Below are 27,926 nucleotides of genomic sequence, written 5' to 3' on the forward strand. Positions count from 1 at the left end.
TATATCACTTTTCTTGTTATTAACTAGTCTAAGAGATTTAGCTAATAAAAAGATCAATTTCAATTAAAAAATGTGAAAAAGAAGGCTGCGAATTGGAGAATTTTTGTTTGTGAATAAAATATTTTCCATACAAAATAAAAAAGTTATTAATGTGGTTCTCTGATATATCAGTTTTACCTTCATAGTAACAAATAATATCTTGAAGTTGTAAGTGTCTGGAAGAAGCAATCTCATGACGAATAAATAGAACGAGGAGAAGGCCGTTACGTCATAGCCGACAGAATTCCTCAGAGTGACAAACGAACGAGTACAGTGAACAGTGATTTAATGACTTTAGCGACTTGTTTTGCGTCTCAAATGGAAAATAATAAGTCAACTGTGTTTTTTCATCGAGTTAAAAAGATCACGACTGACTTTGTCAACAATAATCATCAGAGTGACACGATGGCTTCTCCTACACCTTGTACCACGACGAGAAGCCCAACAGGTGAGATGAGAGTTTACAAAAACGGTGTATTCCCACCTATTATTTAATAAAAAACTATAAAAATAATAATTTATCGCCATATAACGAAGCTTACCGACTTAAGAGGCAAATATTCAACCTCTCGTGATTGTAATGGTTTCGTGTATATTGTATATTTTCTGACTTTGTGATTGAGGCCTGCTGCCATTTTATGTATTGACATTCTGGCTTTAAAGTTTCTCCTTTCCACTCAACAGAAATTGTGCCTCGCTAACGTTAATAATAAAAAAACATTCTAATATTACTTTAATTTAAACTCTATGTGTAGACCTGCGCAGTAATTTTCTTAGTTTTTGATGGTGTGGAGGAATATTTGTTATATTTGAGCAAACTGAGTGAGAATATTATATTAAAGTCTTTTATTGGTTTAAGCAGGGATAAATTAATACAATTGAGGGAAAGTTGGTTTTATATTCACACATTCTGACTTTCTTCTTAAAAATATAATAACAGAAATATTGTTTCAAATTCTAAATGGGAAAATCATATTAACAGCCAAATTACTATCATTCTACAACATTGTTTACTGTCAATTAATTAGTTGTAACGTTGATTTGAAGTCTTACTTACATGCTATTTCACACCCAATGTTCAAATTAGCATGGTAAACAACATGGAGACAGTTAAATTAACAAACATAAACCCAACTTTTCCTCCATAATAATAAATGTGTATAGCTCTGTTTCTTTAACTGAAGTTCTGGAGCCAGACTTCTCTTCATTTGGAATTCTAAGACTGATTGCTAAATGTTTTAAGTTATAATTTACTCACAGATTTCTTAACTGAAGATCCAGAGCGTGAGAAATTGTTCACTTTGAGTTTGACGATTGCTAATGGAAAGCTGCAAAAATATGGATTTTGTTTTTATAATTGTTTTGTGGTGGAGAAGTGGTGCTTGATTGAAGAATGTCGATGTAGATGTGGCACCCACTGACAAAAAAATAAAAGGCTTTATAAATTTGATTAAACATTGTGATGGTGATTGTTAATAGCTCAAACTATAACTATAATAAAATATTCTATAACTCAGAACTTTGAAAAATCAAAAAATGAGTTATTATAATAGTTTGCATTTCGTATGAGCAGAAGTGAAATGTTTATTTTTGCAAAACAGTTGCTTATAGGATTTTTCCTAATGTCTAAAATGGATGAATTACCGACTATTTGTCAGGTTGTATTTGTCCTTTTACGTCATAGAAATGATTCGCAATTCCACGTAGTTATTGTAGTTGTCAAACATTTTCTATTATAATTGTACATTTATTGTTGATGTTTCTTTTGTGTGATTGTCTTTTATATGTCTAATTTTCAGCAGTTTGTCTATTTTAAACTTGTGGTTAAAGAGTTTTCTAATGTTTCCCTGTTCATTTCCTTTACTTCAGAAAACCCAGAGAAAAGGAGGAAAGGGAAAAAAGTCTCTGCTTTCTTTAAGAGAGTATGGAAGGCTGCAAAGCGCCCTTTCCTTAGCTGTGACCAGAGCAGAGTGGTTCCCTTTGAACCACAGTCAGATAACGACTATTTCGAGCACCTGCCTGTTCCAGGTCCCTCCAGGACCGTCGCAGCACATGCAGACCCTGAGCCGGTGTTGCTGCCAGGCCAGGTCTGTGAAGAACCTCAGCCGTTGAGTGTTCCGGGCCCCTCCAGGATCAAGCAAACAGCAGATGTGCCGAATGCAGATCGGGCCCGTCCTGAGTCCTCAACGGCCCTCACAGGTCATGTTGACACTGAGCAGATGCGTCCGCCAGTCCAGGTCTGCGACAGTCTCGAGTCGTTGGCTGTTCCAGGACCATCCAGGATCAAGCCAACGACCATCGCAGATCATGTTGACCCTGAGCAGATGCGTCCGCTAGTCCAGGTCTGTGAAGATCCTCAGCCCTTGAGTGTTCCGGGCCCCTCCAGGATCAAGCAAACAGCAGATGTGCCGAATGCAGATCGGGCCCGTCCTGAGTCCTCAACGGCCCTCACAGGTCATGTTGACACTGAGCAGATGCGTCCGCCAGTCCAGGTCTGCGACAGTCTCGAGTCGTTGGCTGTTCCAGGACCATCCAGGATCCAGTCAACGACCATCGCAGATCATGTTGACCCTGAGCAGATGCGTCCGCCAGTCCAGGTCTGTGAAGATCCTCAGCCCTTGAGTGTTCCGGGCCCCTCCAATATTAAGAAAATGACGGATGCAGATTCGGTCAGTCCTGAGTCGCCTCCGTCTGTTCAAGACCCCTCTAAAATTGATGGGACTGATGGTGAGTCATCCTGAATTTGGTTCATTTTATTTTGCCATCTGTTATTTTTACTCTTTGTTGTTTTTAGTTTCTAAATCAGACAGTGTCATTTGTTGTACTGTTGGTTGTGTATTAATTATTACAGTGCTAAACATATATGAGTACACCCCCACAAATTTCTCATTTAAATTTATTGCTTTACAATTTTCTATATTCTAATATTTTTCCATTTCTAAAAATGTTCTGTGACTAAAATATTATTTTAATAAATAAATCTGTTTACTAAATTAGTTTTGTTCAAATGCATCAATATATATTACTATATATTACCCATATTCACTGAGAAATGGATAAATGTAAAGCATATATCAGGGGTAAAGTCTAGATCGGATATGCGGCCAGCCGGAAGTGCAATATGCACATTGATAAAGTAGCATTTTTTTTTGACACTGTATAACAATAATTAATATTTTTAGAGTACTGTGAGGGTTGGGTTTAGGGTTGGGGTGGGGGTAGGCGTTAAAAAATAAATTTTATTGGGTAATTTAATAGATAACATAACTAATACTCGGTACAACTACAGTTTTTACATTACTGTGACTGTTGGGTTTAGGGTTGGGGTGGGGGTAGAGGTTAATAAAATACAACAAATGAGAAATTTAATAAATAATAGAAATAATTTTCGTTAACTTCCGGCCGCAAACGTATCCGCTCTAGCAACAACCCATATCAGGGGTGGCCAACCCTGTTCCTGGAGAGCCACCTTCCTGCAGATTTCAGTTGCAACCCATGTCAAACACACCTGGCTGTAATTATCCCGAGGTGTTCAGGTCCTAATTAATTGGTTCAGGTGTGTTTAATATGGGGAGCAACTGAAATCTGCAGGAAGGTGGCTCTCCAGGAACAGGGTTGGCCACCCCTGGCATATATGAATGTTTTGAGCACTGTAGCTGCAGCTTTGTTCATGAAGATGTTTCTGTTTGTTTTCTTCATTTTAGAAAACCCCAAGAAAGGAAGGAAAGGGAAAAGAGTCTCTGCTTTCTTTAAGAGAGCATGGAAGGCTGCAAAGCTCCCTTTCCTGCATTTTACGCCACAGCCTGAGCCAGAGTCAGAGCCAGACCTTGAGTCAGTATGTCTGCCAGGCCAGGGTCCTGAGGAGGCTTCTGGGCTCACTCCTGGTAAGTCATCATTCTGTAATTCATAATTAATATAGATTATTAATCAATTTACTCCTGCATTTCTGATAGAAGTTACTGCTTTTAGATCATTGCATTAGGTCCTGATTTAAAGGACAGGAGTCATATATTTGATCAGTTTCATACCAGACAATCCAAGTAAATCTCCTTGCTTTTTTCTGTTTTTCAGGACTCGATCTGACTCAGTTTGAAGTCGGAGACCTGATTGGAGAAGGAGCTTTTGGCCAGGTGTATGTGGCATCTCACAAACGCAGTAAAAGAGTAAAGGTAGAGAACTACTTTTTTAAAATTCAGTCAACATTTTCCTCCTGATTAATAAATATAAATAATTTGTTGGCTTTAATTTAATTTGTTGTTGTTTTTCCGCAGGTTGCCCTGAAGTGCATGGTGAAGAGTCAACAGGACCGTTATCTGGACGTTGTAAGTTGATTAATTCACACAACAGTGAAAATGTGCTAAGCGTTTACTCATCCTTCACTTCTCCCGTACCTGTCTGGACCACTTTAAACTGAACTCAAAAGCAGATATGTTGGAAACAGGTAGCCATTGACTTCTATTGTAGAAAAATAAAATACTTTTGAGGTCAATGCTTATTGGTTTTCAACATTCTTCAAAATATCTTCTTTTGTCTTCAGCAGAAGAAATAAATCCAGAGACAAGTTATGAACACACGAATGTCGGGCTGTAGAATGAATTAAAATTCATTTAACATTAATGGAGGTTAAAATGATCATTGATTCATATCCCGGCCCCTAGTAAAGCAGTCTGCATTCATTTCTACACAAAGCTGGAAATCAGGGAAATCAAGTAGCGGGACTTTTGCAGCATGGGATGTGCTTGATTTATTCGAGTGTATACGAGTCATTCAGAAGTGCTTAAGAGCTCTTGTGCTGTTGTGTGCATGTGCTCAGCCTCAGAGACGGACAGAACACACACATGTAGAGTCCTCTTTTAGCTTAAACTGCATGACTGAATGCTCAAATGCAAGCAAAAATGTGTCAGAACATGAAGCTTAGTGATTATTCACATAGTGAAGTTCGTGTTTCTGTACTTTGTGCCATTCTGCTTTGTTAATGTCTTTGAAATCTGTTTTCTTTCTAGGATGGTCATTCCACACCTGTGCTTGCAGAAGTGGCAATGATGCTTAGGTTGATGAAAGCTCCCCGATGTCCAAACATCATCAGATTACACAACTGGCTTGAGATTGAGGACAACTTTGTTCTCATTCTGGAGTACGCAGAGTCATGCCAGACCTTGCTTCAGTACATCAAAGACACAGCGGACATTGAGGAAAACCAAGCACGCCAGTTAATGCGTCAGTTGATCCGAGCTATAATGTTCTGCACTGAGCGTGGAGTTTTCCATGGGGATATACACACAGCGAACATCCTGGTGACTCTACCCCGATTAGAGCTCAAATTGATCGACTTTGGTTGTGCTCAGCCAATTACCCAAAAGCCTTTCAACAAAAGTGACTATCGAGGTGAGTTGGCATTTTGTATTAGTTTCTTTGCTCACAGTATTGTCTCATGACTGAATTCTGGAAATGTCTCTCTTACAGGAGCTGGACATGGCATGCCACCTGAGGCTTTGAGGTGTCGTGTATTCCATGCTAACCCGGCATACGTCTGGACAATAGGCATTATGCTGTATGAAATAATGCATGGACGACTGGCCTTCAATAACAGACAGTCAATAATGTTTGGCGCAATTCAGATACACCCCAGGTTATCCACAGGTAAGCAGACAGCTCTGAACAATCTCAGCCTCAGTGACAGAATCAAACATGTCAGTCATAAGTCAAATGGATTAAATATAATGCTTACAGGACCTGTAGATATTAAAGTCACTCAATTGTGGATGTTTTGTAACATTTGATGTTGTAAGATTTAAAGACGTTTATGAATGTTGAGTATGCAGACATATTTCACACTCTCTGTGACACTTTTCAGCATGCGTGGACCTGATTTCCCAGTGTTTGATCCGTAATCCAGCTAAACGGCTACAGTTACACCAGGTAGAAGAGCACTGCTGGTTCAATCCAACGACCCCAAATCCTGTGAAGCAGTTATACAAGAGGAGGTAGAGGAACACACAGAGTTTTATTTGACAGCCTTTCATATTACTGCTTAAACAACTTTGTCTTATTTCTGATTGTTTTTCTTCATTTTTAGAAAAAACTAAAGAAGTGAGGAGGAGGAGAGCACCATTTCCAGACATTCACAAGACTGTTAAAGTTATTAATTACTCCCTCATGTCATTCCAAACCCCTAAGACCTTACTTTTCTTCAGTGTCAGTTCATGACGTGTGTTGAAGAGAGCTCTGTCCTGCGCTGTATGTGTGTCGCACTGCTGACGTTTACCTCAGATGTGCCCACGCTTTGTTTAAATGAGAGGAAGTCGCGCAGGCCTCTGGGTTAAACATCAGCAGTGTGACACACATACAGTGCAGTACAGAACTTCTGAAGTCATTATTTCTGTTTTATTATTTTTGTCTTTTTCTTTCTGCATGAAAGAAGTTTCACTTAATGACAGCTGTAGCTCCAAACCCCTGACACCTTTCTTCATCTTCAGAAAAAAAGTGAAAATATTTGAGATGAACTGCGAGAACTCTCTGATCCTCCATAAACCACAAGAATGAAGAAATGTTTAAATCCCAGAAAACTTCATCAAACCATGAGAGCTCTGTCCTGCGCTGTATGTGTGTCGCACTGCTGATGTTTACCTTGGATGTGCCCACGCTTTGTTTAAATGAGAGGAAGTCGCGCAGGCCCCTGGGTTAAACGTCAGCAGTGCGACACACATACAGTGCCCTGTGCTCTTATGAACGTGCGGTTTGAGGGTCAGAGAGCTCTCAGATTTCATCTAAAATGTTTTTATTTGTGTTCTCAATATGAAGTAAACATGAATTTGAACTAAGGACATGAGGCGAGTAATTAATGACAATAATGGTAATTAATGGTGCCTGGACTGCAGCTCTGCACAAGACGTTTGGCCAGAGGAGAAATGGTCGTGCCCAACTGAGCCTGGTTTCTCTCGAGGTTTTTTTCCTTCACTTTAGTCAATTGGTGAAGTTTTGTTCCTCGCCACTGTCGCCGCTGGCTTGCTTGGTTTGGGACTTGTGGAGCTGCGCATCGATGGATTTGCTCTTTAGTGTTTGGACTTTCAGCAGTGACAATTAAACCACACTGAACTGAACTGAACTGAACTTGAACTCTGAAAACTGGACTGACACAGTTTCAATTTACTTCTATGTTAAGCTGCTTTGACACGATCCACATTGTAAAAGCGCTGTAGAAATGAAGATGAATTGAACTGAATTAATGCTAAAACTCCATTAGGAAGTCCAGTGCTGTCACAGTTTTCTCCTCTAAAGTGTCATCAAAGATCTGCTCAACTATTTTCTACCTCATCAATGAATCTGGTGTTCTGTCACAAGGGAAAGGGATTGTTTTATAATTAAGTGTTCATAATTGTTTTGTAATGAATTGCTTTTATATGTTGTTAATAATTCAATAAAACCATGTGAATCAAACTGAAGCTCTGATAATCATTTCTGTGACTTTTCTAAATGACTCCTTACTCAATTAAAGAGAGAGTTCTCCCTAAACTATTTACTCAAGTGCTTCCAAACCTATGAGTTTTTTTTTCTTCTGTTGAACACTAAAGAAGATACTTTAAAGAAATCTGAGAACCTGTAACCACTGATGTCCATAGTAGGAAAACAAATACAATGGAAGTCAATAGTTACAGGTTTCCAGCATTTTCCAAAATGTCTTCTTTAGTAAAAAACAGAAGAAACTCATAGTACTGTAAGTCATTTTGGAAGGGCACTTTCTAACCAAGACTAAAAAGGGCATGTGCACTGCACAGGTTCAGCCCAATGTGTGCACGTGCCTGCTCCTTACACTGGTTGCCTGTTAAGTTCTGTATTGATTATAAAATATTGCTTCTTACCTATAAAGCTTTAAATAATCTAGCTCCTGTTTATCTAACCAACCTTCACAACCAGTCTCGCTACAATCCAACCTGCTCTTTAAGATCTCGAAAACTCAAGGCTTCAGTTACAGTAGTTCTCCAGCCTTTGGTGCCTAGACTGCAGCTCTGAACAAAGGTTGTGCCCAACAAAGCCTGTTTTCTCTTGAAGTTTGTTTCCTTCATTTTCGTCAACTGGTGATGTTTTGTTTCTCGCTACTGTTGCCACTGGCTTGCTTGGATTTGCTCTTCAGCGTTTCGACTTTCAGTTGTCAAAATTAAACGAAACTTAACTGAACTGAATTAACTTCAACTCTGAAAACTGGACTGATACAGATTCAATTTACTATAATCTGTTGAGCTGCTTTAACACAATCTACATTGTAAAAGCGCTATAGAAATAAAGATTAATTGAACAAAAATGATGACAAATCAAACTTAAAAATTTCTCTTTTGTTTGAACAAGTGACAGCATCTACATCTATTTAGGTTGTACAGATGGGTGCAAGGACTCAATTTAAACTGTAATAAAGAGTTTAAATAAGTATAAACAATCAAAAAGTATTACGTCATTACAAGTCGTTCAGGTTTAAGTGGACCGGATTTGACTTTTCATTTTGGTACTACTTTTTAACCATGACGTGACGTGAATTGTTTAACAAAACGAGAAGCAAAAAAGTGTCCAGCACCAAAAGCCTCCATAAATCAATACGTTTTAAATAGAGTTTTATATAATAAGTAAAATCCACTGATAATAATAATATTTTAGCGATTATATTTTATGTCAAAGAAGAATTTTACTAATTTACAAGAGAAGCATAAAAACGAAGGACATTATTCTAATTATTATTGTTATTGTTTTATTATTCAGATGGCCAATTTCTGACTAGTGAGGTTATTTGTGCCTACCAGTTTGTTATTTGTCCAATAAATCCTAATACATTTTTTTCTTTCTTTTGTGGACTGATAATTTATGGACTATTTTAGCCCAACCCTTCATATTTCTTATTCAATCTTTTATGTTTAAAACACTAATGTCCACTTAATATTGACTGTGATAAACAACTTTAATACATGTTTATATGCTTTAGTAAAATATCACCTCACTGATGACAAATTTGTTTTATTTATTTTTTAATTTTTTATTGACTTCAATAACAAAGATACAAAATCCAATTTTGCACAAAAAACTGATAATAACAGATCAGGATAAATAATATAAACACACACACACACACACACACACACACACACACACACACACACACACACACACATATATATATATATATATATATATATATATATATATATATATATATATATATATATATATATATATATATATATAATTAATTATTATTATTATCAATTTAATTAAAAGAGAAACAAAAGAGAGAAAAACATTTATTTAAACAGAGATACATAACTCAGATACAGCAAGAGGAAACAAGGATTTATGTATCCTTGATATTTCAAAAATATTTATCATAATAATCCAAGAATATATCACTTTTCTTGTTATTAACTAGTCTAAGAGATTTAGCTAATAAAAACATCAATTTCAATTAAAAAATGTGAAAAAGAAGGCTGCGAATTGGAGAATTTTTGTTTGTGAATAAAATATTTTCCATACAAAATAAAAAAGTTAATAATGTGGTTCTCTGATATATCAGTTTTACCTTCATAGTAACAAATAATATCTTGAAGCTGTAAGTGTCTGGAAGAAGCAATCTCATGACGAATAAATAGAACGAGGAGAAGGCCGTTACGTCATAGCCGACAGAATTCCTCAGAGTGACAAACGAACGAGTACAGTGAACAGTGATTTAATGACTTTAGCGACTTGTTTTGCGTCTCAAATGGAAAATAATAAGTCAACTGTGTTTTTTCATCGAGTTAAAAAGATCACGACTGACTTTGTCAAGAATAATCATCAGAGTGACACGATGGCTTCTCCTACACCTTGTACCACGACGAGAAGCCCAACAGGTGAGATGAGAGTTTACAAAAACGGTGTATTCCCACCTATTATTTAATAAACACTATAAAAATAATAATATATCGCCATATAACGAAGCTTACCGACTTAAGAGGCAAATATTCAACCTCTCGTGATTGTAATGATTTCGTGTATATTGTATATTTTCTGACTTTGTGATTGAGGCCTGCTGCCATTTTATGTATTGACATTCTGGCTTTAAAGTTTCTCCTTTCCACTCAACAGAAATTGTGCCTCGCTAACGTTACTGATACAAAAAACATTCTAATACTTTAATTTAAACTCTATGTGTAGACCTACGCAGTAATTTTCTTAGTTTTTGATGGTGTGGAGGAATATTTGTTATATTTGAGCAAACTGAGTGAGAATATTATATTTAAGGCTTTTATTGGTTTAAGCAGGGATAAATTAATACAATTAAGGGAAAGTTGGTTTTATATTCACACATTCTGACTTTCTTCTTAAAAATATAGTAACAGAAATATTGTTTCAAATTCTAAATGGGGAAATCATATTAACAGCCAAATTACTATCATTCTACAACATTGTTTACTGTCAATTAATCATTGTAACGTTGATTTGAAGTCTTACTTACATGACTTACATGCTATTTCACACCCAATGTTCAAATTAGCATGGTAAACAACATGGAGACAGTTAAATTAACAAACATAAACCCAACTTTTCCTCCATAATAATAAATGTGTATAGCTCTGTTTCTGTAACTGAAGTTCTGGAGCAAGACTTCTCTTTTCATTTGGAATTCTAAGACTGATTGCTAAATGTTTTAAGTTATAATTTACTCACAGATTTCTTAACTGAAGATCCAGAGCGTGAGAAATTGTTCACTTTGAGTTTGACGATTGCTAATGGAAAGCTGCAAAAATATGGATTTTGTTTTTATAATTGTTTTGTGGTGGAGAAGTGGTGCTTGATTGAAGAATGTCGATGTAGATGTGGCACCCACTGACAAAAAATAAAAGGCTTTATAAATTTGATTAAACATTGTGATGGTGATTGTTAAATAGCTCAAACTATAACTATAATAAAATATTCTATAACTCAGAACTTTGAAAAATCAAAAAATGAGTTATTATAATAGTTTGCATTTCGTATGAGCAGGAGTGAAATGTTTATTTTTGTAAAACAGTTGCTTCTAGGATTTTTCCTAATGTCTAAAATGGATGACTTACCGACTATTTGTCAGGTTGTATTTGTCCTTTTACGTCATAGAAATGATTCGCAATTCCACGTAGTTATTGTAGTTTTCAAACATTTTCTATTATAATTGTACATTTATTGTTGATGTTTCTTTTGTGTGATTGTCTTTTATATGTCTTATTTTCAGCAGTTTGTCTATTTTAAACTTGTGGTTAAAGAGTTTTCTAATGTTTCCCTGTTCATTTCCTTTACTTCAGAAAACCCAGAGAAAAGGAGGAAAGGGAAAAAAGTCTCTGCTTTCTTTAAGAGAGTATGGAAGGCTGCAAAGCGCCCTTTCCTTAGCTGTGACCAGAGCAGAGTGGTTCCCTTTGAACCACAGTCAGATAACGACTATTTCGAGCACCTGCCTGTTCCAGGTCCCTCCAGGACCGTCGCAGCACATGCAGACCCTGAGCCGGTGTTGCTGCCAGGCCAGGTCTGTGAAGAACCTCAGCCGTTGAGTGTTCCGGGCCCCTCCAGGATCAAGCAAACAGCAGATGTGCCGAATGCAGATCGGGCCCGTCCTGAGTCCTCAACGGCCCTCACAGGTCATGTTGACACTGAGCAGATGCGTCCGCCAGTCCAGGTCTGCGACAGTCTCGAGTCGTTGGCTGTTCCAGGACCATCCAGGATCCAGTCAACGACCATCGCAGATCATGTTGACCCTGAGCAGATGCGTCCGCCAGTCCAGGTCTGTGAAGATCCTCAGCCCTTGAGTGTTCCGGGCCCCTCCAATATTAAGAAAATGACGGATGCAGATTCGGTCAGTCCTGAGTCGCCTCCGTCTGTTCAAGACCCCTCTAAAATTGATGGGACTGATGGTGAGTCATCCTGAATTTGGTTCATTTTATTTTGCCATCTGTTATTTTTACTCTTTGTTGTTTTTAGTTTCTAAATCAGTCAGTGTCATTTGTTGTACTGTTGGTTGTGTATTAATTATTACAGTGCTAAACATATATGAGTACACCCCCACAAATCTCTCATTTAAATTTATTGCTTTACAATATTCTATATTCTAATATCTTTCCATTTCTAAAAATATTCTGTGACTAAAATATTATTTTAATAAATAAATCTGTTTACTAAATCAGTTTTGTTCAAATGCATCAATGTATATTACTATATATTACCCATATTCACTGAGAAATGGATAAATGTAAAGCATATATCAGGGGTAAAGTCTAGATCGGATATGCGGCCAGCCGGAAGTGCAATATGCACATTAATAAAGTAGCATTTTTTTTGACACTGTATAACAATAATTAATATTTTTACAGTACTGTGAGGGTTGGGTTTAGGGTTGGGGTGGGGGTAGGCGTTAAAAAATAAATTTTATTGGGTAATTTAATAGATAACATAACTAATACTCGGTACAACTGCAGTTTTTACATTACTGTAACGGTTGGGTTTAGGGTTGGGGTGGGGGTAGACGTTAATAAAATACAACAAATGAGAAATTTAATAAATAATAGAAATAATTTTCGTTAACTTCCGGCCGCAAACGTATCCGCTCTAGCAACAACCCATATCAGGGGTGGCCAACCCTGTTCCTGGAGAGCCACCTTCCTGCAGATTTCAGTTGCAACCCATGTCAAACACACCTGCCTGTAATTATCACGTGGTGTTCAGGTCCTAATTAATTGGTTCAGGTGTGTTTAATATGGGGAGCAACTGAAATCTGCAGGAAGGTGGCTCTCCAGGAACAGGGTTGGCCACCCCTGGCATATATGAATGTTCTGAGCACTGTAGCTGCAGCTTTGTTCATGGAGATGTTTCTGTTTGTTTTCTTCATTTTAGAAAACCCCAAGAAAGGAAGGAAAGGGAAAAGAGTCTCTGCTTTCTTTAAGAGAGCATGGAAGGCTGCAAAGCTCCCTTTCCTGCATTTTACGCCACAGCCTGAGCCAGAGTCAGAGCCAGACCTTGAGTCAGTATGTCTGCCAGGCCAGGGTCCTGAGGAGGCTTCTGGGCTCACTCGGGGTAAGTCATCATTCTGTAATTCATAATTAATATAGATTATTAATCAATTTACTCCTGCATTTCTGATAGAAGTTACTGCTTTTAGATCATTGCATTAGGTCCTGATTTAAAGGACAGGAGTCATATATTTGATCAGTTTCATACCAGACAATCCAAGTAAATCTCCTTGCTTTTTTCTGTTTTTCAGGACTCGATCTGACTCAGTTTGAAGTCGGAGACCTGATTGGAGAAGGAGCTTTTGGCCAGGTGTATGTGGCATCTCACAAACGCAGTAAAAGAGTAAAGGTAGAGAACTACTTTTTTAAAATTCAGTCAACATTTTCCTCCTGATTAATAAATATAAATAATTTGTTGGCTTTAATTTAATTTGTTTTTCCACAGGTTGCCCTGAAGTGCATGGTGAAGAGTCAACAGGACCGTTATCTGGACGTTGTAAGTTGATTAATTCACACAACAGTGAAAATGTGCTGAGCATTTACTCATCCTTCACTTGTCCTGTACCTGTCTGGACCACTTTAAACTGAACTCAAAAGCAGATATGTTGGAAACAGGTAGCCACTGACCTCTATTGTAGAAAAAGAAAATACTTTTGAGGTCAATGTTTACTGGTTTTCAACTTTCTTCAAAATATCTTCTTTTGTGTTCAGCAGAAGAAATAAACCCAGAGACAAGTTATGAACACATGAATGTCGGGCTGTAGAATGAATTAAAATTCATTTAACATTAATGGAGGTTAAAATGATCATTGATTCATATCCCGGCCCCTAGTAAAGCAGTCTGCATTCATTTCTACACAAAGCTGGAAATCAGGGAAATCAAGTAGCGGGACTTTTGCAGCATGGGATGTGCTTGATTTATTCGAGTGTATATAAGTCATTCAGAAGTGCTTAAGAGCTCTTGTGCTGTTGTGTGCATGTGCTCAGCCTCAGAGACAGACAGAACACACACATGTAGAGTCCTCTTTTAGCTTAAACTGCATGACTGAATGCTCAAATGCAAGCAAAAATGTGTCAGAACATGAAGCTGAGTGATTATTCACATAGTGAAGTATGTGTTACTGTACTTTGTGCCATTCTGCTTTGTTAATGTCTTTGAAATCTGTTTTCTTTCTAGGATGGTCATTCCACACCTGTGCTTGCAGAAGTGGCAATGATGCTTAGGTTGATGAATGCTCCGCGATGTCCAAACATCATCAGATTACACAACTGGCTTGAGGTTGAGGACAACTTTGTTCTCATTCTGGAGTACGCAGAGTCATACCAGACCTTGCTTCAGTACATCAAAGACACAGTGGACATTGAGGAAAACCAAGCACGCCAGTTAATGCGTCAGTTGATCCGAGCTATAATGTTCTGCACTGAGCGTGGAGTTTTCCATGGGGATATACACACAGCGAACATCCTGGTGACTCTACCCCGACTAGAGCTCAAATTGATCGACTTTGGTTGTGCTCAGCCAATTACCCAAAAGCCTTTCAACAAAAGTGACTATCGAGGTGAGTTGGAATTTTGTGTTAGTTTCTTTGCTCACAGTATTGTCTCATGACTGAATTCTGGAAATGTCTCTCTTACAGGAGCTGGACATGGCATGCCACCTGAGGCTTTGAGGTGTCGTGTATTCCATGCTAACCCGGCATACGTCTGGACAATAGGCATTATGCTGTATGAAATAATGCATGGACGACTGGCCTTCAATAACAGACAGTCAATAATGTTTGGCGCAATTCAGATACACCCCAGGTTATCCACAGGTAAGCAGACACCTCTGAACAATCTGAGATTTAAAGACGTTCATGAATGTTGAGTATGCAGACATATTTCACACTCTCTGTGACACTTTTCAGCATGCGTGGACCTGATTTCCCAGTGTTTGATCCGTAATCCAGCTAAACGGCTACAGTTACACCAGGTAGAAGAGCACTGCTGGTTCAATCCAACGACCCCAAATCCTGTGAAGCAGTTATACAAGAGGAGGTAGAGGAACACACAGAGTTTTATTTCACAGCCTTTCATATTACTGTTTAAATAACTTTGTCTTATTTCTGATTGTTTTTCTTCATTTTTAGAAAAAACTAAAGAAGCGAGGAGGAGGAGAGCACCATTTCCAGACATTCACAAGACTGTTAAAGTTATTAATTACTCCCTCATGTCATTCCAAACCCCCAAGACCTTACTTTTCTTCAGTGTCAGTTCATGACGTGTGTTGAAGAGAGCTCTGTCCTGCGCTGTATGTGTGTCGCACTGCTGACGTTTACCTCAGATGTGCCCACGCTTTGTTTAAATGAGAGGAAGTCGCGCAGGCCTCTGGGTTAAACATCAGCAGTGTGACACACATACAGTGCAGTACAGAACTTCTGAAGTCATTATTTCTGTTTTATTATTTTTGTCTTTTTCTTTCTGCATGAAAGAAGTTTCACTTAAAAATGACAGCTGTAGCTCCAAACCCCTGACAGCTTTCTTCATCTTCAGAAAACTTGTGAAAATATTTGAGATGAACTGCGAGAACTCTCTGATCCTCCATAAACCACAAGAATGAAGAAATGTTTAAATCCCAGAAAACTTCATCAAACCATGAGAGCTCTGTCCTGCGCTGTATGTGTGTCGCACTGCTGATGTTTACCTCAGATGTGCCCACGCTTTGTTTAAATGAGAGGAAGTCGCGCAGGCCTCTGGGTTAAACGTCAGCAGTGCTACACACATACAGTGCACTGTGCTCTTATGAACGTGCGGTTTGAGGGTCAGAGAGCTCTCAGATTTCATCTAAAAAGTTTTCATTTGTGTTCTCAATATGAAATAAACATAAATTTGAAATAAGGACATGAGGCGAGTAATTAATGACAATAATGGTAATTAATGGTGCCTGGACTGCAGCTCTGCACAAGACGTTTGGCCAGAGGAGAAATGGTCGTGCCCAACTAAGCCTGGTTTCTCTCGAGGTTTTTTTCCTTCACTTTAGTCAATTGGTGAAGTTTTGTTCCTCGCCACTGTCGCCGCTGGCTTGCTTGGTTTGGGACTTGTGGAGCTGCGCATCGATGGATTTGCTCTTTAGTGTTTGGACTTTCAGCAGTGACAATTAAACCACACTGAACTGAACTGAACTGAACTTGAACTCTGAAAACTGGACTGGCACAGTTTCAATTTACTTCTATGTTAAGCTGCTTTGACACGATCCACATTGTAAAAGCGCTGTAGAAATGAAGATGAATTGAACTGAATTAATGCTAAAACTCCATTAGGAAGTCCAGTGCTGACACAGTTTTCTCCTCTAAAGTGTCATCAAAGATCTGATCAACTATTTTCTACCTCATCAATGAATCTGGTGTTCTGTCACAAGGGAAAGGGATTGTTTTATAATTAAGTGTTCATAATTGTTTTGTAATGAATTGCTTTTATATATTGTTAATAATTCAAATAAAATCATGTGAATCAAAATGAAGCTCTGATAATCATTTCTGTGACTTTTCTAAATGACTCCTTACTCAATTAAAGAGAGAGTTCTCCCTAACTATTTACTCAAGGGCTTCCAAACCTATGAGTTTTTTTTTCTTCTGTTGAACACTAAAGAAGACACTTTAAAGAAATCTGAAGATCTGTAACCACTGATGTCCATAGTAGGAAAACAAATACAATGGAAGTCAATAGTTAGAGGTTTCCAGCATTTTCCAAAATGTCTTCTTTTGTGAAAAACAGAAGAAACTCATAGTACTGTAAGTCATTTTGGAAGGGCACTTTCTAACCAAGACTAAAAAGGGCATGTGCACTGCACCGGTTCAGCCCAATGTGTGCATGTGCCTGCTCCTTACACTGGCTGCCTGTTAAGTTCCGTATTGATTATGAAATATTGCTTCTTACCTATAAAGCTTTAAATAATCTAGCTCCTGTTTATCTAACCAACCTTCACAACCAGTCTCGCTACAATCCAACCTGCTCTTTAAGATCTCAAAACTCAAGGCTTCAGTTACAGTAGTTCTCCAGCCTTTGGTGCCTAGACTGCAGCTCTGAACAAAGGTTGTGCCCAACAAAGCCTGTTTTCTCTTGAAGTTTGTTTCCTTCATTTTCGTCAACTGGTGATGTTTTGTTTCTCGCTACTGTTGCCACTGGCTTGCTTGGATTTGCTCTTCAGCGTTTCGACTTTCAGTTGTCAAAATTAAACGAAACTTAACTGAACTGAATTAACTTCAACTCTGAAAACTGGACTGATACAGATTCAATTTACTATAATCTGTTGAGCTGCTTTAACACAATCTACATTGTAAAAGCGCTATAGAAATAAAGATTAATTGAACAAAAATGATGACAAATCAAACTTAAAAATTTCTCTTTTGTTTGAACAAGTGACAGCATCTACATCTATTTAGGTTGTACAGATGGGTGCAAGGACTCAATTTAAACTGTAATAAAGAGTTTAAATAAGTATAAACAATCAAAAAGTATTACGTCATTACAAGTCGTTCAGGTTTAAGTGGACCGGATTTGACTTTTCATTTTGGTACTACTTTTTAACCATGACGTGACGTGAATTGTTTAACAAAACGAGAAGCAAAAAAGTGTCCAGCACCAAAAGCCTCCATAAATCAATACGTTTTAAATAGAGTTTTATATAATAAGTAAAATCCACTGATAATAATAATATTTTAGCGATTATATTTTATGTCAAAGAAGAATTTTACTAATTTACAAGAGAAGCATAAAAACGAAGGACATTATTCTAATTATTATTGTTATTGTTTTATTATTCAGATGGCCAATTTCTGACTAGTGAGGTTATTTGTGCCTACCAGTTTGTTATTTGTCCAATAAATCCTAATACATTTTTTTCTTTCTTTTGTGGACTGATAATTTATGGACTATTTTAGCCCAACCCTTCATATTTCTTATTCAATCTTTTATGTTTAAAACACTAATGTCCACTTAATATTGACTGTGATAAACAACTTTAATACATGTTTATATGCTTTAGTAAAATATCACCTCACTGATGACAAATTTGTTTTATTTATTTTTTAATTTTTTACTGACTTCAATAACAAAGATACAAAATCCAATTTTGCACAAAAAACTGATAATAACAGATCAGGATAAATAATATAAACACACACACACACACACACACACACACACACACACACACACACACACACACACACACACACACACATATATATATATATATATATATATATATATATATATATATATAATTAATTATTATTATTATCAATTTAATTAAAAGAGAAACAAAAGAGAGAAAAACATTTATTTAAACAGAGATACATAACTCAGATACAGCAAGAGGAAACAAGGATTTATGTATCCTTGATATTTCAAAAATATTTATCATAATAATCCAAGAATATATCACTTTTCTTGTTATTAACTAGTCTAAGAGATTTAGCTAATAAAAACATCAATTTCAATTAAAAAATGTGAAAAAGAAGGCTGCGAATTGGAGAATTTTTGTTTGTGAATAAAATATTTTCCATACAAAATAAAAAAGTTAATAATGTGGTTCTCTGATATATCAGTTTTACCTTCATAGTAACAAATAATATCTTGAAGCTGTAAGTGTCTGGAAGAAGCAATCTCATGACGAATAAATAGAACGAGGAGAAGGCCGTTACGTCATAGCCGACAGAATTCCTCAGAGTGACAAACGAACGAGTACAGTGAACAGTGATTTAATGACTTTAGCGACTTGTTTTGCGTCTCAAATGGAAAATAATAAGTCAACTGTGTTTTTTCATCGAGTTAAAAAGATCACGACTGACTTTGTCAACAATAATCATCAGAGTGACACGATGGCTTCTCCTACACCTTGTACCACGACGAGAAGCCCAACAGGTGAGATGAGAGTTTACAAAAACGGTGTATTCCCACCTATTATTTAATAAAAACTATAAAAATAATAATATATCGCCATATAACGAAGCTTACCGACTTAAGAGGCAAATATTCAACCTCTCGTGATTGTAATGATTTCGTGTATATTGTATATTTTCTGACTTTGTGATTGAGGCCTGCTGCCATTTTATGTATTGACATTCTGGCTTTAAAGTTTCTCCTTTCCACTCAACAGAAATTGTGCCTCGCTAACGTTACTGATACAAAAAACATTCTAATATTACTTTAATTTAAACTTTATGTGTAGACCTACGCAGTAATTTTCTTAGTTTTTGATGGTGTGGAGGAATATTTGTTATATTTGAGCAAACTGAGTGAGAATATTATATTTAAGGCTTTTATTGGTTTAAGCAGGGATAAATTAATACAATTGAGGGAAAGTTGGTTTTATATTCACACATTCTGACTTTCTTCTTAAAAATATAGTAACAGAAATATTGTTTCAAATTCTAAATGGGGAAATCATATTAACAGCCAAATTACTATCATTCTACAACATTGTTTACTGTCAATTAATCAGTTGTAACGTTGATTTGAAGTCTTACTTACATGACTTACATGCTATTTCACACCCAATGTTCAAATTAGCATGGTAAACAACATGGAGACAGTTAAATTAACAAACATAAACCCAACTTTTCCTCCATAATAATAAATGTGTATAGCTCTGTTTCTTTAACTGAAGTTCTGGAGCCAGACTTCTCTTTTCATTTGGAATTCTAAGACTGATTGCTAAATGTTTTAAGTTATAATTTACTCACAGATTTCTTAACTGAAGATCCAGAGCGTGAGAAATTGTTCACTTTGAGTTTGACGATTGCTAATGGAAAGCTGCAAAAATATGGATTTTGTTTTTATAATTGTTTTGTGGTGGAGAAGTGGTGCTTGATTGAAGAATGTCGATGTAGATGTGGCACCCACTGACAAAAAATAAAAGGCTTTATAAATTTGATTAAACATTGTGATGGTGATTGTTAAATAGCTCAAACTATAACTATAATAAAATATTCTATAACTCAGAACTTTGAAAAATCAAAAAATGAGTTATTATAATAGTTTGCATTTCGTATGAGCAGGAGTGAAATGTTTATTTTTGTAAAACAGTTGCTTCTAGGATTTTTCCTAATGTCTAAAATGGATGACTTACCGACTATTTGTCAGGTTGTATTTGTCCTTTTACGTCATAGAAATGATTCGCAATTCCACGTAGTTATTGTAGTTTTCAAACATTTTCTATTATAATTGTACATTTATTGTTGATGTTTCTTTTGTGTGATTGTCTTTTATATGTCTTATTTTCAGCAGTTTGTCTATTTTAAACTTGTGGTTAAAGAGTTTTCTAATGTTTCCCTGTTCATTTCCTTTACTTCAGAAAACCCAGAGAAAAGGAGGAAAGGGAAAAAAGTCTCTGCTTTCTTTAAGAGAGTATGGAAGGCTGCAAAGCGCCCTTTCCTTAGCTGTGACCAGAGCAGAGTGGTTCCCTTTGAACCACAGTCAGATAACGACTATTTCGAGCACCTGCCTGTTCCAGGTCCCTCCAGGACCGTCGCAGCACATGCAGACCCTGAGCCGGTGTTGCTGCCAGGCCAGGTCTGTGAAGAACCTCAGCCGTTGAGTGTTCCGGGCCCCTCCAGGATCAAGCAAACAGCAGATGTGCCGAATGCAGATCGGGCCCGTCCTGAGTCCTCAACGGCCCTCACAGGTCATGTTGACACTGAGCAGATGCGTCCGCCAGTCCAGGTCTGCGACAGTCTCGAGTCGTTGGCTGTTCCAGGACCATCCAGGATCAAGCCAACGACCATCGCAGATCATGTTGACCCTGAGCAGATGCGTCCGCCAGTCCAGGTCTGTGAAGATCCTCAGCCCTTGAGTGTTCCGGGCCCCTCCAATATTAAGAAAATGACGGATGCAGATTCGGTCAGTCCTGAGTCGCCTCCGTCTGTTCAAGACCCCTCTAAAATTGATGGGACTGATGGTGAGTCATCCTGAATTTGGTTCATTTTATTTTGCCATCTGTTATTTTTACTCTTTGTTGTTTTTAGTTTCTAAATCAGTCAGTGTCATTTGTTGTACTGTTGGTTGTGTATTAATTATTACAGTGCTAAACATATATGAGTACACCCCCACAAATCTCTCATTTAAATTTATTGCTTTACAATATTCTATATTCTAATATCTTTCCATTTCTAAAAATATTCTGTGACTAAAATATTATTTTAATAAATAAATCTGTTTACTAAATTAGTTTTGTTCAAATGCATCAATGTATATTACTATATATTACCCATATTCACTGAGAAATGGATAAATGTAAAGCATATATCAGGGGTAAAGTCTAGATCGGATATGCGGCCAGCCGGAAGTGCAATATGCACATTAATAAAGTAGCATTTTTTTTGACACTGTATAACAATAATTAATATTTTTACAGTACTGTGAGGGTTGGGTTTAGGGTTGGGGTGGGGGTAGGCGTTAAAAAATAAATTTTATTGGGTAATTTAATAGATAACATAACTAATACTCGGTACAACTGCAGTTTTTACATTACTGTAACGGTTGGGTTTAGGGTTGGGGTGGGGGTAGACGTTAATAAAATACAACAAATGAGAAATTTAATAAATAATAGAAATAATTTTCGTTAACTTCCGGCCGCAAACGTATCCGCTCTAGCAACAACCCATATCAGGGGTGGCCAACCCTGTTCCTGGAGAGCCACCTTCCTGCAGATTTCAGTTGCAACCCATGTCAAACACACCTGCCTGTAATTATCACGTGGTGTTCAGGTCCTAATTAATTGGTTCAGGTGTGTTTAATATGGGGAGCAACTGAAATCTGCAGGAAGGTGGCTCTCCAGGAACAGGGTTGGCCACCCCTGGCATATATGAATGTTCTGAGCACTGTAGCTGCAGCTTTGTTCATGGAGATGTTTCTGTTTGTTTTCTTCATTTTAGAAAACCCCAAGAAAGGAAGGAAAGGGAAAAGAGTCTCTGCTTTCTTTAAGAGAGCATGGAAGGCTGCAAAGCTCCCTTTCCTGCATTTTACGCCACAGCCTGAGCCAGAGTCAGAGCCAGACCTTGAGTCAGTATGTCTGCCAGGCCAGGGTCCTGAGGAGGCTTCTGGGCTCACTCGGGGTAAGTCATCATTCTGTAATTCATAATTAATATAGATTATTAATCAATTTACTCCTGCATTTCTGATAGAAGTTACTGCTTTTAGATCATTGCATTAGGTCCTGATTTAAAGGACAGGAGTCATATATTTGATCAGTTTCATACCAGACAATCCAAGTAAATCTCCTTGCTTTTTTCTGTTTTTCAGGACTCGATCTGACTCAGTTTGAAGTCGGAGACCTGATTGGAGAAGGAGCTTTTGGCCAGGTGTATGTGGCATCTCACAAACGCAGTAAAAGAGTAAAGGTAGAGAACTACTTTTTTAAAATTCAGTCAACATTTTCCTCCTGATTAATAAATATAAATAATTTGTTGGCTTTAATTTAATTTGTTTTTCCACAGGTTGCCCTGAAGTGCATGGTGAAGAGTCAACAGGACCGTTATCTGGACGTTGTAAGTTGATTAATTCACACAACAGTGAAAATGTGCTGAGCATTTACTCATCCTTCACTTGTCCTGTACCTGTCTGGACCACTTTAAACTGAACTCAAAAGCAGATATGTTGGAAACAGGTAGCCACTGACCTCTATTGTAGAAAAAGAAAATACTTTTGAGGTCAATGTTTACTGGTTTTCAACTTTCTTCAAAATATCTTCTTTTGTGTTCAGCAGAAGAAATAAACCCAGAGACAAGTTATGAACACACGAATGTCGGGCTGTAGATTTAATTAAAATTAATTTAACATTAATGGAGGTTAAAATGATCATTGATTCATATCCCGGCCCCTAGTAAAGCAGTCTGCATTCATTTCTACACAAAGCTGGAAATCAGGGAAATCAAGTAGCGGGACTTTTGCAGCATGGGATGTGCTTGATTTATTCGAGTGTATATAAGTCATTCAGAAGTGCTTAAGAGCTCTTGTGCTGTTGTGTGCATGTGCTCAGCCTCAGAGACAGACAGAACACACACATGTAGAGTCCTCTTTTAGCTTAAACTGCATGACTGAATGCTCAAATGCAAGCAAAAATGTGTCAGAACATGAAGCTGAGTGATTATTCACATAGTGAAGTATGTGTTACTGTACTTTGTGCCATTCTGCTTTGTTAATGTCTTTGAAATCTGTTTTCTTTCTAGGATGGTCATTCCACACCTGTGCTTGCAGAAGTGGCAATGATGCTTAGGTTGATGAATGCTCCGCGATGTCCAAACATCATCAGATTACACAACTGGCTTGAGGTTGAGGACAACTTTGTTCTCATTCTGGAGTACGCAGAGTCATACCAGACCTTGCTTCAGTACATCAAAGACACAGTGGACATTGAGGAAAACCAAGCACGCCAGTTAATGCGTCAGTTGATCCGAGCTATAATGTTCTGCACTGAGCGTGGAGTTTTCCATGGGGATATACACACAGCGAACATCCTGGTGACTCTACCCCGACTAGAGCTCAAATTGATCGACTTTGGTTGTGCTCAGCCAATTACCCAAAAGCCTTTCAACAAAAGTGACTATCGAGGTGAGTTGGAATTTTGTGTTAGTTTCTTTGCTCACAGTATTGTCTCATGACTGAATTCTGGAAATGTCTCTCTTACAGGAGCTGGACATGGCATGCCACCTGAGGCTTTGAGGTGTCGTGTATTCCATGCTAACCCGGCATACGTCTGGACAATAGGCATTATGCTGTATGAAATAATGCATGGACGACTGGCCTTCAATAACAGACAGTCAATAATGTTTGGCGCAATTCAGATACACCCCAGGTTATCCACAGGTAAGCAGACACCTCTGAACAATCTGAGATTTAAAGACGTTCATGAATGTTGAGTATGCAGACATATTTCACACTCTCTGTGACACTTTTCAGCATGCGTGGACCTGATTTCCCAGTGTTTGATCCGTAATCCAGCTAAACGGCTACAGTTACACCAGGTAGAAGAGCACTGCTGGTTCAATCCAACGACCCCAAATCCTGTGAAGCAGTTATACAAGAGGAGGTAGAGGAACACACAGAGTTTTATTTCACAGCCTTTCATATTACTGTTTAAATAACTTTGTCTTATTTCTGATTGTTTTTCTTCATTTTTAGAAAAAACTAAAGAAGCGAGGAGGAGGAGAGCACCATTTCCAGACATTTCACAAGACTGTTAAAGTTATTAATTACTCCCTCATGTCATTCCAAACCCCTAAGACCTTACAGTCAGTGTCAGTTCATGATGTGTTGAAGAGAGCTCTGTCCTGTGCTGTATGTGTGTCGCACTGCTGACGTTTACCTCAGATGTGCCCACGCTTTGTTTAAATGAGAGGAAGTCGCGCAGGCCTCTGGGTTAAACATCAGCAGTGTGACACACATACAGTGCAGGACAGAACTTCTGAAGTCGTATTTCTGTTTTATTATTTTTGTCTTTCTGCATGAAAGAAGTTTCACTTAAAAATGACAGCTGTAGCTCCAAACCCCTGACAGCTTTCTTCATCTTCAGAAAACTAGTGAAAATATTTGAGATGAACTGCGAGAACTCTCTGATCCTCCATAAACCACAAGAATGAAGAAATGTTTAAATCCCAGAAAACTTCATCAAACCATGAGAGCTCTGTCCTGCGCTGTATGTGTGTCGCACTGCTGATGTTTACCTCAGATGTGCCCACGCTTTGTTTAAATGAGAGGAAGTCGCGCAGGCCTCTGGGTTAAACGTCAGCAGTGCTACACACATACAGTGCACTGTGCTCTTATGAACGTGCGGTTTGAGGGTCAGAGAGCTCTCAGATTTCATCTAAAGTTTTCATTTGTGTTCTCAATATGAAGTAAACATGAATTTGAACTAAGGACATGAGGCGAGTAATTAATGACAATAATGGTAATTAATGGTGCCTGGACTGCAGCTCTGCACAAGATGTTTGGCCAGAGGAGAAATGGTCGTGCCCAACTGAGCCTGGTTTCTCTCGAGGTTTTTTTCCTTCACTTTAGTCAATTGGTGAAGTTTTGTTCCTCGCCACTGTCGCCGCTGGCTTGCTTGGTTTGGGACTTGTGGAGCTGCGCATCGATGGATTTGCTCTTTAGTGTTTGGACTTTCAGCAGTGACAATTAAACCACACTGAACTGAACTGAACTGAACTTCAACTCTGAAAACTGGACTGGCACAGTTTCAATTTACTTCTATGTTAAGCTGCTTTGACACGATCCACATTGTAAAAGCGCTGTAGAAATGAAGATGAATTGAACTGAATTAATGCTAAAACTCCATTAGGAAGTCCAGTGCTGTCACAGTTTTCTCCTCTAAAGTGTCATCAAAGATCTGCTCAACTATTTTCTACCTCATCAATGAATCTGGTGTTCTGTCACAAGGGAAAGGGATTGTTTTATAATTAAGTGTTCATAATTGTTTTGTAATGAATTGCTTTTATATATTGTTAATAATTCAAATAAAATCATGTGAATCAAACTGAAGCTCTGATAATCATTTCTGTGACTTTTCTAAATGACTTTTTACTCAATTAAAGAGAGAGTTCTCCCTAAACTATTTACTCAAGTGTTTCCTAACCTATGAGTTTTTTTCTTCTGTTGAACACTAAAGAAGATACTTTAAAGAAATCTGAAAATCTGTAACCACTGATGTTCATAGTAGGAAAGCAAATACAATGGAAGTTAATAGTTACAGGTTTCCTGCATTTTCCAAAATTTTGTGAAAAAAATTTCATTTTCCTTCTTTTGTGAAAAACAGAAGAATCTCATAGTAAATCATTTTGGAAGGGCACTTTCTATCCAAGACTAAAAAGGGCATGTGCACTGCACAGGTTCAGCCCAATGTGTGCATGTGCCTTCTCCTTACACTGGCTGCCTGTTAAGTTCTGTATTGATTATAAAATATTGCTTCTTACCTATAAAGCTTTAAATAATCTAGCTCCTGTTTATCTAACCAACCTCCACAACCAGTCTCGCTACAATCCAACCTGCTCTTTAAGATCTCAAAACTCAAGGCTTCAGTTATAGTAGTTCTCCAGCCTTCGGAAAAGGTTGTGCCCAACAAAGCCTGTTTTCTCTTGAAGTTTGTTTCCTTCACTTTCGTCAATTGGTGAAGTTTTGTTTCTCGCTACTGTCGCCACTGGCTTGCTTGGTTTGGGACTAAGAGCTGCACATTGATGGATTTGCTCTTCAGCGTTTCGACTTTCAGTTGTCAAAATTAAACAAAACTGAACTGAACTGAATTAACCTTAACTCTGACAACTGGACTGATACAGATTCAATTTACTATAATCGTCTGTTAAGCTGCTTTGGCACAATCTACATTGTAAAAGCGCTATAGAAATAAAGATGAATTGAATTGAATAAAAATTATGACGAATCAAACTTGAAAATTTCTATTTCGTTTGAACAAGTGACAGCATCTACATCTATTTAGGTTGTACAGGTTAAACTGTAATAAAGAGTTTAAATAAGTATAAACAATCAAAAAGTATTCTAAATAAAATAATTGCTATAACAGTTATTGCTATAGCCTATTTTCTCTAACTACTTTTCATTCAGAGAGGTGCATGTGCTTGATATGTGTCTCTTTTGTTAATGTTGCTATTTAAAATTAATTTTACACTTTAATTTAATAATTTAACGAATAATGGCTGGTCAAAAGTGGAATGAAACAACAAAGCAAAAATAAATAAATAAATAAATAAATAAATAAATAAACAAACCGAAAATGAAAATGGCCGCATGGTGGCTCAGTAGTTAACGCTGACGCCTCACAGATCACTGGTTCAGTTATCCGAAAAAACGACTATATGTAAACAGTCCCTAAATCCGTCTCGAATGCATTTCTGAGACAATTTACACCCATCCTTTTCAGGATCATTTTCATAAAAGGAGGGTGGCACTTTATAGAGGATTTGATTGGACTAAAAATCTGACGAGAAGCTCAAGCGCCAGGTGACATCGTTATAATCCACATAGCGGAAGTGAGATGTTATTAGTTTTGAACGCAGCTATATTCTAAATAGGAGTTCTGTCATTGTTTTGGAGCATACTCGCTTACAGATAACCTTTAGGCTAATATATTCCCTGTAAAAAAATAAATACATAACTTGGCACAATTAAACCAAACCTTCCCTCTGGTAATTCCTCGATTGTTTGGTCCCCATTGTCTGTGTTATTCCAGGGCTGAGATGGCAACAGATGCAGGAGGAATCTGCCCAGCAAACAAGCTGAAACTCAAGAGAAGTGGGTGGATTTATTAACTTATTTATTTATTTATTTGAAAAATGGCAAAATAATGTGATGGATGTTCAGATGTTTCTCTTTACTTCTCCTCACATCATGTTATTTCAGCAATGACAAAAAGCACAGTATTTCTGCTCCATCTCCATCCAAACTCAATATTCATTGGCATTTAAAATTCCTGGCTTAGTGTCTTTTCTGCTGTTTCTTTTATTTCTTTGTACTGTAAGCAAGAATATCTGGATTGTGATAAAAATGTCATCGGATTGTTCCTACCTTTAGCATTGTTTGCATTGCTCGAGATGTTGGCACTGTACTATTTCAACCCACAGGGCTGCGGTGCAGGTGTGGCAAAGCCTCACATCTGTTCCCCAACACCTCCACCTTATTATGGCAAACAATGACTCGCACCAAACGCTTCCAAAGACTCACAATCCTCAGGGACAGCAAGGCATTGTGGGAGATTTAATCACTGGCTGAGGCTCATGCAGAAGGAGGCAGGTTGTTCTTTTGTGCAAGAACTGAGGCGACTTTGACATTTTGAGAAAGACTGACGTTTAGGACACATTTACATAAGGACAAAGCCTAGAGAACTGAAGAGAACAGTACAGAGAGACA

The 27,926-nt window shown here is 37.6% G+C and overlaps 3 protein-coding genes across 4 annotated transcripts; all 3 read left to right on the forward strand.

The window, feature by feature from the left end:
- The first annotated feature begins 289 nt into the window (after positions 1–289).
- LOC137488004 (uncharacterized) lies at positions 290–8,862 on the forward strand. 2 transcript variants are annotated; one of them, XM_073954318.1, is made up of 10 exons: positions 290–487; positions 1,909–2,493; positions 2,599–2,766; positions 3,744–3,923; positions 4,111–4,208; positions 4,311–4,361; positions 5,043–5,424; positions 5,503–5,679; positions 5,894–6,023; positions 6,116–8,862. In XM_073954318.1, exons 1-10 carry the CDS (start codon positions 328–330, stop codon positions 6,123–6,125), a joined length of 1,941 nt encoding a protein of 646 aa, XP_073810419.1. In that variant the 5' UTR covers positions 290–327; the 3' UTR covers positions 6,126–8,862. The 2 variants fall into 2 exon arrangements, with proteins under 2 accessions (XP_073810419.1, XP_073810417.1); XM_073954316.1 differs by having other exon boundaries at positions 1,909–2,766.
- An 848-nt stretch (positions 8,863–9,710) lies between these two features.
- On the forward strand, positions 9,711–16,542 carry LOC563925 (uncharacterized). The gene is made up of 9 exons (XM_021475892.3): positions 9,711–9,908; positions 11,337–11,939; positions 12,916–13,095; positions 13,283–13,380; positions 13,477–13,527; positions 14,209–14,590; positions 14,669–14,845; positions 14,939–15,068; positions 15,161–16,542. Exons 1-9 carry the CDS (start codon positions 9,749–9,751, stop codon positions 15,168–15,170), a joined length of 1,791 nt encoding a protein of 596 aa, XP_021331567.3. The 5' UTR covers positions 9,711–9,748; the 3' UTR covers positions 15,171–16,542.
- A 2,195-nt stretch (positions 16,543–18,737) lies between these two features.
- LOC141386309 (uncharacterized) lies at positions 18,738–26,444 on the forward strand. The gene is made up of 9 exons (XM_073954321.1): positions 18,738–18,935; positions 20,368–20,970; positions 21,947–22,126; positions 22,314–22,411; positions 22,508–22,558; positions 23,240–23,621; positions 23,700–23,876; positions 23,970–24,099; positions 24,192–26,444. Exons 1-9 carry the CDS (start codon positions 18,776–18,778, stop codon positions 24,199–24,201), a joined length of 1,791 nt encoding a protein of 596 aa, XP_073810422.1. The 5' UTR covers positions 18,738–18,775; the 3' UTR covers positions 24,202–26,444.
- The last annotated feature ends 1,482 nt before the right edge of the window (positions 26,445–27,926 follow it).

Source organism: Danio rerio, chromosome 1 (assembly GCF_049306965.1).
Source record: "Danio rerio strain Tuebingen ecotype United States chromosome 1, GRCz12tu, whole genome shotgun sequence".
In the NCBI taxonomy this organism is placed as follows: Eukaryota; Metazoa; Chordata; class Actinopteri; order Cypriniformes; family Danionidae; genus Danio; species Danio rerio.

Excerpts from the sequence above, each read along its gene's own strand:
- LOC137488004 (XM_073954316.1), top strand. The coding sequence starts at position 328 with ATGACTTTAGCGACTTGTTTTGCGTCTCAAATGGAAAATAATAAGTCA. Across the intron at positions 488-1,908 it reads CACGACGAGAAGCCCAACAG|AAAACCCAGAGAAAAGGAGG; the intron begins GTGAGATGAGAG and ends CCTTTACTTCAG. Across the intron at positions 2,767-3,743 it reads TAAAATTGATGGGACTGATG|AAAACCCCAAGAAAGGAAGG; the intron begins GTGAGTCATCCT and ends TCTTCATTTTAG.
- LOC563925 (XM_021475892.3), top strand. The coding sequence starts at position 9,749 with ATGACTTTAGCGACTTGTTTTGCGTCTCAAATGGAAAATAATAAGTCA. Across the intron at positions 13,381-13,476 it reads AACGCAGTAAAAGAGTAAAG|GTTGCCCTGAAGTGCATGGT; the intron begins GTAGAGAACTAC and ends GTTTTTCCACAG. Across the intron at positions 14,846-14,938 it reads ACACCCCAGGTTATCCACAG|CATGCGTGGACCTGATTTCC; the intron begins GTAAGCAGACAC and ends GACACTTTTCAG.
- LOC141386309 (XM_073954321.1), top strand. The coding sequence starts at position 18,776 with ATGACTTTAGCGACTTGTTTTGCGTCTCAAATGGAAAATAATAAGTCA. Across the intron at positions 18,936-20,367 it reads CACGACGAGAAGCCCAACAG|AAAACCCAGAGAAAAGGAGG; the intron begins GTGAGATGAGAG and ends CCTTTACTTCAG. Across the intron at positions 23,622-23,699 it reads CAACAAAAGTGACTATCGAG|GAGCTGGACATGGCATGCCA; the intron begins GTGAGTTGGAAT and ends TCTCTCTTACAG.